General features: G+C 34.6%; 2 protein-coding genes across 2 annotated transcripts; one reads left to right on the top strand and one right to left on the bottom strand.

Annotated features, from left to right (window-relative positions):
- Window positions 1-272: 272 nt before the first annotated feature.
- On the bottom strand, window positions 273-3,776 carry LOC133863821 (WEB family protein At2g40480). Its single transcript, XM_062299929.1, has 2 exons — window positions 3,380-3,776; window positions 273-1,951 (listed from the first exon to the last, which is right to left on the bottom strand). The coding sequence occupies exons 1-2, from the start codon at window positions 3,632-3,634 to the stop codon at window positions 437-439; spliced, it is 1,770 nt and encodes a 589-aa protein (XP_062155913.1). The 5' UTR covers window positions 3,635-3,776; the 3' UTR covers window positions 273-436.
- Window positions 3,777-10,286: 6,510 nt separating this feature from the next.
- On the top strand, window positions 10,287-11,124 carry LOC133865024 (pectinesterase inhibitor 10). The gene has a single exon (XM_062301488.1). It carries the CDS (start codon window positions 10,501-10,503, stop codon window positions 11,083-11,085), a length of 585 nt encoding a protein of 194 aa, XP_062157472.1. The 5' UTR covers window positions 10,287-10,500; the 3' UTR covers window positions 11,086-11,124.
- Window positions 11,125-11,584: the final 460 nt, after the last annotated feature.

The following is an 11,584-nucleotide window of genomic DNA, read 5'->3' as shown; positions in this document are numbered from 1 at the left end:
GTTTCGAACAAATTGGTATGCTGAGATAACATAAGAAATACAGCGGTTGATGGTTCCTCGTGTAGCTGCAAAGAATACAGTATGTCTGAAACCGATATTGGAAAGCATTAAGAACCAAAGCAAGTTTACAGTACATACATGTCTACAGTTTGCTAAAGACTGCTGTTTCACCAACCATCACAACATCGAGCATCAAACAGTGAAAGCTTCACCATCATTTCAATACATCCACCCCACCCCAGCTTTAGTTTGACGCTCATTGCAAACATAGATCATCAAATTACGAAGCACCTTTACGAATAATGGATATATATTCAAAAAAGAAAAAAAAGAAGCACAATTTCTCGTTTTTCTAGGCTAAGAAACCACCACACATGACCAATATCGAGTAACAATGAAGGAGACGTCAATAAAGAAAAAAAGGCTATTTTGTAAGTCACATTGCGTTCAAAGCTTGCATTTTTTTCTTACTTGTCTTTGTCAGAGGGAAGGATATATGGATGAGACCAAACTTCTTTCTCTGTGATAAGAACTGCTTATGATTATTTCCATCTTTCTCAGGTTTTGAAGAAAATGTCAGGTCCTCCCTCAGTGCATGAAGCATTTGACTCAAAGCCACCTTTCGTCCTTCAATGTGGCCTTCCATTTCATCTCCTGGCATTCCTGCTATATAGTCTTCGGGCAGAACTTGCTTCCTGCTTAGTATATCCCGCATTGAAACCGTTGACCTTAAAACAGGTTTTGAATCATCATTTACAATGTCTGGCTCGTTCACATCATTTAGTGGAGAAACCTGATAGTGATCTAATGGGTGGAAATCATTGTGCTTGATAGTGTTATACAGAGCCTGTCCCTTCTGTTCCTCTGGAATCCATCTCCGGAAGGCCTCTTCCACGTCAATTTGCTTTTGATTTGCATTTTCTACTCTGTTCAAAGCCTCCTCCAAGGCTTGTTTACTGTGTTTAACTTCTGTTGTTGCTTCCTTCAACTTCTTCAAAATGGCCAGTTTAGAGATATTACTTTCATCAGTTTGGAGCTTGGCTTCTACTACATTATTCTTGGACAGCCCCTCAACTTTTTGACCTCTGGAGATTAAAGGAGATCGCTCTTCAAAAGAGAAAGTTATTTTCTCCGGCTCTGGCAGTATGTACTCCGGCGGTCTCTCATTGCTTGAAAGAGCCTTGATTTCAGCAAGGGCAACAGCTTCTGCTGCCTTAGCTGCTTCCTCCATCTTTTTGGCTGCAACCCACCTCATTTCAGCAGTCTTCATGCTGGCCTTTGTCTGCTCATTCATGGACGCCGTTTGTGAAACTTCAAATCTTGCAGCTTCAGCCATTCTCTTATGCTGCCCAGCCATGGATTTAATGTCCCTGGAAATATTTGGAGGATTCTCAAATGCACAATAAGCTTCTTTGTCGTCTGCTATTTGTGGCATTACTCTTATTTGTTTAAGCTCCTCCTCTAGAGATGACACCCCTGCAAACTTTGATGTTAGCCTCTTACGAGTCTTCTCAAGTAAAATTTTCTCTTTCATCATTTTCTTATTTAGACATTCAACAGAATTTTGAATCACCCCAAGATCATCTATAGTTTTGCCAAGGTTAACTTTTGCTTGCTTCAACTCCATCAAGATCAAATCAGGAGACGAAGTAGGGCACGGGCTTGAACATCCCACCATTTGCTCGTAGTTGTTGAACATATTTCTATGATTTTCTTTGTTCATTTCCTTAATAGCAGGAGTTGACATCTGCTCACTTGAGTGGAAGTCGTGGCCCGTCAAGCATTTCAATGCTTCTTTCTGTAGCTGCCGCTTTAACTCTTCTACGATCCTTTTTGTTGTTCCAAGTTCTTCAAGAACATCCAGTGTTTCCAGTTCTTTCACAATCAGATCCTTTTCCAACTCTGCTGCCTGTTCCTCCACTTTCTTTATGTCAAACTCCTCAATGCCATTCTGCTTATGACAATCCTATTGTAAATCACAAGCGAACTAACAAGAGGCAGGGTAAATAAATGGTGAAGGGGGGGGGGGGGGGGGGGAGTTGGATTTCAAATGCATTCCGCAAATGATATACCATCAGAATTTAAGCATGGGATAATTGAATCCCCGGTGCGAAAAGCTTTCTCCTGGAAAACCTTTCTGTCTAACCTTTTAGTTTTAGTTAACATTGTAATATAGTTATATAGTCTTATACGCATGTCTTAATATAACCTGAACCCAATATGCGATATTTAGAACTAATAATTTTTTACATGACCTGCAAACTAGATACAGACCCAAACCGAAATTAGCAGGTTAGGGTTGAAAGGTTTGGTCTATTTAATTAAATGTGTCAAATTATAGTTGATCTATATAATTTTAAACCCATGTCTCCACACGACCCGAACTCAAGACGCAAACATGAATTGCATAAAATTTCAAAAACAATACGAAAAAGCAATTGGGACGATACCTATGAATGAGTATAATGTGGCAAATAAAGCATAACAGTCGTGGAAAAGAGAAAAGAGAAAAAAAAACAAAAACAAATTTGAAGTTTTAGTATAATTTGCAGTGAGGAAATTGCTTTTCCATTTAAATAGTTTGAGAAATAATCATGACAAAATAGTAAACTTCATAGACATAAATTTGAACTGGAAAAATGTATATCGGAACAAATTACAAAGCTTCCTCCGACAATCAAAACGAATAGACGAAGTGAAAACTTTAAAATCTTAACGCACTGTCATTTGGATCTAAAAGTTTGTAGTGGAAGACATCCTAGCTAAAGTTTGTCATTCTCTCATGAGAACAAAGTTCTCCTTCACATTGGGTTGAATTAATTTCCTTTAAACCGAATTGTTAAACGGACTTTTGTTCAAAATCAAAGTAATTCTCACATCTATCAAACATCTCAAGGTATATTTTGAACGCATATCAATTTATAGACTCGACTGATGAAATGAATGTAAAGAGTATTATTATTATTATTTTTTTTTTCATTATGATATTCAGAACAAGTGCGTAAAGATCAACAGTTTTCATAGTAACACTAACAAGTTTGTCGCAAATATTTTCTTTTGAGTAACGTTACTCTTTATACTTATTACACTCTTAATGTATTAATGAAATGAACGAAAAGAGTAGCATTATTTATTTTTTTTCATTATAATATTCAGAATAAGTGCGTAAAGATCAACCTAGGCATGAATCAACGACCCAAAAACAAAACAAAGAAAACGTACCAAGGCAAGAGTCAAAGCGGGTCACTATGGGGTCAGATTCATCAATATGTCAACTAAAATGAGACAAAATGTACAAATCGAACAATTTTTTGTAACAGTATAACCACAAAACAAACGTAAAAATTCCTAAACCAACGAAGATGAAAGAACTGCTTACATAGGTTTCTCCGAGCTTGTAAAGCGGCAACCAAGGCCCGCTCCCACCAAACCGGGTCACGGCCTCCTTTACCGACCCGAAAGGCGGAGAGGTATCGATCACTGCTCGCGAACCAAACCTCCTTATGCACGCACCAGGGGCTCCACCCGCTCCATGACCCGAGTACATTTCCGGGCCTGTGTCGGACCTTATTTCCTTTATACCGGGCGTGCCCGGAACCGCCTGATCGGTGACGGAGTCTAAGGCTTCGGCCATTGCGGAAAACAAAGCTGACGAGATGTTCCAAAACGAAGGCTTCTTTAAAGGCTCGAGGGTTGGACTTTTGGGGGGGACCCATCGGTGAAAAAGCGTATTCCGGAGTTTGTGTGAGATGATGGTGTTGGGACCGAGTCACGACTCGGCGGTCGGGGAAAAAGAGAGTGATTGGAGTGGCCGAGTGAGAACCGGGTCCACGCGCTTCTTTTCTGATTTTGAGGTTGGATTGGGTGGTTTCATAATTAAGGAAACGCATGACGTGGATTAGTTTTATTGGTTAAGGCGACGTCAAAGACAAATGAATTTTGGGTTTAGTCCAATGAAAGCTTGACACTGTGCTGAGTCTAGGTGAGCTTGAGGACGGCTTGTGTGTTAATTTGAGCGTGAATTGCGGTACCAGAAAAGCGCGCTGGGTGGTTGCGGTTATGATAGACTTTTTCGCCGGGTAATTTTTTTGGAAAGGCAACCTTCCTATCCACATGCTTTATGAAATCGGAGACGATGGTGGATGGTCCATCAAAATTTAGGGCATTTGGGTGATAATTATTTTTTTAAAATTTAAATTTTATTTAATATTTTTTAATTTTGTCTCAAGTTTTCTAAACTATCCAAACATAATTTCAAAAAACAATTTTTTTTTACATTCACAATTTTAAATATTTTTCAATAAAACCACACACCCAAACGAGTACTTAAATTTTCTAGGGATTTTATTAGAGTAACGTTACTCTTTACGATCATTTTATTTTATATATGTGTTTTCAATAATTTTTAATCAGTTATTTTAAAAAAAAAAATTAACTAAAAACACATAACATTAATTATTGTAAAATATGTTCGAAGAGTAGCATTACTCGTTTTATTATATAGTTTTTTTAAAATTGTGATTGTTATTTTTGAATTATACAATTAAAATTTTGTCAAATCTGTATTTACGATTTTAAAAATTTACATAATATAATAACCTAAGAATCTAAAGAATCTTAACCTTAGGAAATTTTTTGAGGTATTATAGCTTTTATTATAATTTTTTTACAAATTAAAAAGTTACATACTAATTAATTAAATTGACAAATCAAATTTTTTACATAATCATTTTACCAATTATAGATTGTAACATCAGTTTATAAAAAATTTATAGCAAAAATTGTAGTATAATAAAAGACTACATGAACTTATTGTTGTCATTAATGTTGTGTAATTAAAGACTACATGAACTTATTGTGGCGATCACACTTTGCCTACAAAAATTGTTTCAATAATGCAGAAATCTCTTTCATTATAGAAACATCCTTAAAAAGTTATCAAATTTTAAGATCTATTATTCGAGAAGTCATAATTTTGTGCTTGATTATCCATTTGATGTAATTTCATCTATCTTTAAGAGATCTATGAGTTTGAATTATCAAAACACTAATCCATGGATTACTTAAGAGGACAATAAAATATTGAGAATATTAATGTCAAATATCAAGTTAATTTTGGATAAAGATTAATAACAACTATTAAAAAAAATGCAAATGAAGTAGCAAAAAAATTAAAAATAAAAAATAAAAAATGATGTGTAACGAACAATTTAAAACCAAATATTAATTCAAATGGAATTTTCTTCTTGTGGGCTAGAATTGGAATTATCGTGGTTGGCAAAGGAGAAATTAATAATATTTATTACAAATGCTAGTAAGGAAAGCAAAAAGAAAAAAAGACTGACACACTTTAACTACAATTAAACTTTACTGAAAGAGCTACATTAATTAGACCAAAATTAAAGTGACCATGATGACAATGTATGCATCCCTTTATCATATCTAGCCATGATTGCATTAATTCTTGCTTTCCTCTATGGGACCACTAAAAGAAAAAGTTTAATTTATGGACCATGAAAAAAAACTAAAGGTAATACAAATTTTTTTTTTTTTTTTTTTTTTGGGAGAACTTCATTTAAGGGTATGAAATTTTTGTCATTTTTAAAAGAATTTAAAAGAATGTACTTGAATTTTAAAACGTTTTAATTTAAAGTATTCATTTTTCGGGAAGTATCAATTAGAGCTTCTCTGTTAGGATTTTTCGTTAAATTCTATCAAAATTTCTAAATTACCCCGTGTTTATTTTTTTTTTTTTTAAAAAAATATAAATCTTTTCAAAGATTAAAGCATGAGTATTTTGCAAATTTCGTTAAATTTTAACTAACATTTAAATCATAGTCATTTTTTTTCCTCCCCTAAAAGAATGAGAGACATTTTGGAAATTTTGATAGGATTTAATGGAAAATCCTAACGGGTGACCCTTAATTGAGATTTTCTGAAAAATAGATATCCTAAATTGAGACGTTTTGAAGTTTAGGTACCTTTTTTAAAAAATGGTAAAAACTCGGTACAATTAAATGAAGTTCTCCCAAACTTTTATTACGGCCCACATTAGAAAATTTGGGTGAACAAATTAAACAATAATTTTGACAACTAATAAATTTATTTTTTTAGTAGTTGATATAATACTTAATGTGAATTGTCGTGTACGTTTGTAAATAACAACTTGTGATAAAAGTTTTGGCACCCTAATAACACAATCATAAAATATTAATAAGTGAGTTTTTTTTTTTTTTTTTTTTAATTTTTTTTTTAAAGATAATAAGTGAGGTTTTTGTTGTTTAATTGAATTGACTAACATATATGTAATCATGTGAACTGTGAAGTCTAGACTATTGGCCTGTTGGGCGAACCGGGCAGACAACCCCATTGCATAGGATGCTACTCTGACACTTGTACTTTAAAAGGCTAGATATTCTATGTATTTTAGATGCGTTATGCCAGGTGAATATTACTACCTCACTTTTTATATGTTATTTGTACATATTATTTTTTAATTTTTAAAAGAAATAAAATAAAACACAGTTAAAAGATATTGTGTGTTTCAATTTATATATAAAATGTGTGCAAATAACATATCTCTACTACCTCACTTGTATATTGCACGGAGAAGATTATGTTTAGGAGATTAGATGATATTGTTTGACGGAAGATATTAATTAGGTTAATTTTAACATTAGCTTTATGCTCCGTTTGTTTTGACGTAAAATGATTTTTAAAAAAGAATTTTGGCTTTTTTCTGTGTTTGGTAGGGACAAAAATAATATTCAACCGAAAAATAATTTCTATTTGACCAAAATTGTTTAGTAAATTTCAGAAAATGATTTACACTTTTAAAAAACGTAAATCATTTTTCAAAGACAGTAGACGCATTCGACCATCTTTTAAAAACGCAGTCGACCTTCACGTTCAACCAGTCGACCACCACTGAAATCTAGCCAGTGCCAGAATTCGACAATGCCCAGTCACTGTCACCAGAATTCGGTCAGCCCAGATTCATGCAACCAAATTGGTAGTATTTCGACCATTTGTCCGGAATCTGGCTAGAACGGCTAGGGATTTCGGCCGTTCTATGCCAGATTCTGGCAGTTTTGGTAGGATTTAGTCCATTTTCAGAATTTCGCCGCTTTACCCGAAATCCGACCAACCTAGATTTCGACGAATCTGTTCGATTTTCGGCATTTATCTCGGATTCTAGCTATAATAACCGGAATCTTGTCGGTTAATGACGGAATCTCGTCTATTTTATATTAATATTTATAGGACCGGAATAAAAATTGATTTTTATAGGTTAATATGATTGAATGAAAATATAAAAAATATTTGTGATTTTCCGTACGCGTCAAATACCAAAAAAATGATTTCGGGGAAAAATATTTTCCTAAAAATTGACTTCCCTAAAATTATTTTACGACGGAAACTATTTTACATCGAAACAAACGGAGCATTAGTTTATAAAATTTTCATTATTTTGTGAATCAACAATCAAAAACCATAAAATATTATTATGTAAGACCAGCACTATGAGTATGAGGAAGCTGTCGGAAAAATCCTCCCCCTGTTTTTTCCCCAATTTTGCCGCAATTTGGGCAAAATATGGATGCTATCTGGAACCGTCATTTGTCATTTTTCCACTACAACATGCAAAAAAAAAAGATAAATAAAGGGTCCATTTGGTAAATTTTTCGAGTAGTATTTTGGGGTTTAAGTTTTGAAAAAGATAAAAGTTGAAAATTGATTTGGTGATGAGGGCTACTTTTAAGAAAATTTGAAAATTAATTTGGTAAATTTAGGAGGAATGTTTTGTAAACAAAAAAAAAAATATTAAAAAAGAGAAATATTTTAATAAAATAAAAGAAAAAAATTAACAAAAAAGTGTTGCTGCCACGCTGGAGGTGCCGTGGCTCCTGCCACTGTGGTGGTGGCATGACCAATTTTTATTTTTCTTAACAATACTTAGTTGTTTTTTTAAAAAAATTTATGTTTTATTTTTTAAGAAATATTTTAAGTTTTGAAAAGAGTTTTGTAATTTGTTTTGAAAAATGAGTTAGTAGTATGGGCGACATCTGAAAATCTGTTTAGTTAACCGGTCGTAGTTGATAAAAAAATTTCACATTTAAGAAATGAAAAGCCCTTTCAAAAATTTTGCCACACAAACCCCATACATATATATATATATATATATATATATATATATATATATATATATATTAATTTAACAACACTTAAGCCAAATCTTGTATGTGTAGCATTATATATTCTTTATATTATTGAATATATAACTTGAAACGTCTTTACGTACACTTCCCTTGGTAGCACAATATATATACTTGTTTGAGCCAAAAAATGGCGCTCCTTTCTACGACAACATTGGTGAGTCAAACTTCCGGATATTAAACAAGATTTGTCTACTCGACCTCGGCCAACCTTTGTTTCCCACTTGTAGTGGAGGAAGATCGAGAAGCCAAAAATGAGAGAAATTAAGCTCTTGATTCTAGGAGTACGTCGATCGATCGGCACATGCTTTTGTGGTCTCTGCTGCCGCAGAATCCGCAGTGTGACACGGTCACAGGATTTCTCCTCACTCAAACTCAAATGTTCGCATTTGACTTGATAATCAAAACTCTCCCAGTATGTAATTGTTTAATAAATGCCTCAGTTTTATAATCTAATTAATTAAGTAGGGTGCGTGTGAACAGTGAGAATTATTGCATGCCGTCCTGTAAAGATCGAAGAGAAAAGTTCATGCGTTAACTCTACGTTGTTGAACAGTACTGGCAACGTGACTCATGCTCTTATAGTCTTATAGATCGAGCCGTGGCCCGGGGGACATTAATTACCCTGCGATACCTTAGTATTTAGGATAAAGGAACTGGCCGGTAGGGTGGTTGTGCAGTTTTGTCTCAATTTGATTGTGTCGGCCGGGATTCATCAGTCTCATGCCGGACACACTTTAATTCAGCTTATAAGTTGTTTTATGTATGATCGATTAGACAACAAACGTCCGCATTCAACCCATTTGAATACCTGATCATACTTTACGATCGAGCTGCGTATGATTGCATACTCAACATATGTGATAGTGACTCTAATATCAAATGATATAAGCTTTAAATAAAATTTATTATTAAAAATGGCCCGCTTGTAAGGGGATCGTAAGAAGGTGTTCAAGAACTTATATATACATGGTTAAGATTATACTTAAACCACGTGAAACACTTAAAATCATAACAAATTATTGAGGTGCAATAATATTACTTTACTCACGTGAATGGTTCTTAAAACATGTCTTACGATATACAATCTTGAATGTCATGAAAAGACACTAATTGATTTCATTTAAAATGCTGCTATATTGATGATCCACCGGTTATTAGTGGCCCTCAATTAAAGTTGGTGTCAAAGATTGGTTTGTATTTATTGCTAGGGTTTTTATGAGCATGAACGGTTAGCACAAACAATTACGCAGTACTGGATTATCTTAAAAAGCTGCTACAAAACGCAATAATGGCTCCCAATTACGCAATAAAACGCGATTATTCGGCCACCATTGTCTACCTTCCCTAGAACACCACCATTAATACTGCTAACATGCTTTTCAAGGAGTCATGCACCAGGACAGGTCCTCATTTATTATGCAATTGCTCATCCATAACCAAATTCCCTCACTGCTCAACTGTTTTTTGTCGTCGCAGTTATCATTGACGATCCAAAATAGTCCACGTCAATCTTCTCATCAGTCAGTACCCAGATTCCTCCAAAACTTATTAACTACATGCAGCTACCGTATTAAATTTTTTTAGTATATGTAGTTCATTAACTTTTTTCAATTTAAATGCTGGATTAATTAACATGGATCAATATGTTTTCAAATTATTTGTTTGAATTTGAAAAATTTTAGATAGATGATGGTGAGATATCACTTATGAAATTTACTTGACCGAATAAATGGTTAAGCAGCTCAATTTTTATTTGGTAATATGAGTCTCATAAATGGTTTCATCACCTGTCTGAATTTAAAAAAATAATTTGAAATGATTATAATTCATAAACATCAATCTTTAGCAATTTGAACATCAAATATAAGAAATTAAAGTCCTATGAGATTTAGTTTCGGATAGCTGTTGGTCAAGAACAGTATTTCATATAAACTCTCTCATATTAACCGTATAAAATACTATTAATTCGAACAACAAATTGCACACCGGAATCTGGATCCTTCGAAGACACGGCTACCCAATTCTTTTAAATGAGGAAGTCCTACTTCATTAATTGTAAGTCTAATTAGTTGATGCCCCCCGGCCAAATCTTTAATAGTTAATGCGCATGCTTCATTCTTGTATTTTTATGAGCCTTCCACAAAATAGTACTCAGACAACTACTACCGAAGACCTACGGACTCACCGGAAATTAATATTAATTCCCTCTTCTCTAACATGAGCTTCATTTTCGGATCTTGAACCTTTCAGATCTGCAAGAACAGAAACCCCAGAATCCAAAATGCACAGTACTGACAATAGCCATAACTTTGCTAAGCAGTCGTTTCAAATCAAGGAGGATGGGAAGTTCTTCACAAGGCTTCTGTCCAAGGAGACCTCCGTGGCCAACTCTTCTTTCCGGGTGCTTTACTATGGAGGCGCATCCGGCGCCGTTCCGTTCATGTGGGAGTCACAGCCGGGCACACCTAAGCACACCTTTTCTGAAACCTCTCTTCCTCCCCTCACGCCCCCTCCTTCCTATTATTCTAAGTACTCCATGTCCGACTCCATGAAAAAGAGCTCAAAGCGAAACCTCTTGCACACCATTTTCCCCAAGCTGTCTCCGAGGAAGGCTCTTGTGTCGCCATCGTCGTCGCTGTCTTCTGTGTCATCTTCATCGTTATCATCATGGTCGTCGTCGACATATTCATCGCCGCCATCTTTCATGAAACCAAAATATCAAAGATCGTCGCCCACTTCAACGTTGTCGTTTGGTGCAAGGCGTAAAGCTAATTCGAATCGGTTCCGAGGCTGCTACCCAATGGGGAACATGAAGAATGCATTCTTGTCCATTGTAGGTCATGGATCAGGCCAAGGTACTGCTTAGTGACTTTATCTACGATGTTGATTTTTTTTTTTTTTTTGGGGGGGTGGGGTGGGGGTATCTTGTGGGCTACCAAACATGCCACCCACGGTTCGTTGTGTCCAACGTCATTTCTCATGATCGTGTGAAACGATATCTGATATCGATCTCCTTGATATTCATGTTTCCAAGTTTTCTACGAACGTTTGTGTGGCCACCATTGTCGTTAAATAATAAGCGTGATCATCTGATCTTGTAAAACGCAAAAACGAAGTGCGCCTTTGTTTATCAAATATAGCTGATCATAAAAAACAACCAGAGCCAGATCCTCCTCCTAATATATTTCTTTGGTTTTTCATATATATCTCAGTTAATTAGTTAATTCCTTTTTAAAATGAGTTTATATATCTTTGTTTAAAGTTGTGTTAATTTGTTATGAAAGTAAAATTGCACAACATGTTGAAGATGTTGAGATAACTTTTATTAGTTTATTTTAGAATAATCATAGTTTAATTAAATAAAG

This window comes from Alnus glutinosa, chromosome 3, assembly GCF_958979055.1.
Source record: "Alnus glutinosa chromosome 3, dhAlnGlut1.1, whole genome shotgun sequence".
In the NCBI taxonomy this organism is placed as follows: domain Eukaryota; kingdom Viridiplantae; phylum Streptophyta; class Magnoliopsida; order Fagales; family Betulaceae; genus Alnus; species Alnus glutinosa.
Note: the sequence above shows the minus strand (reverse complement) of the source record. Positions and strands in the feature narration are given on the sequence as shown.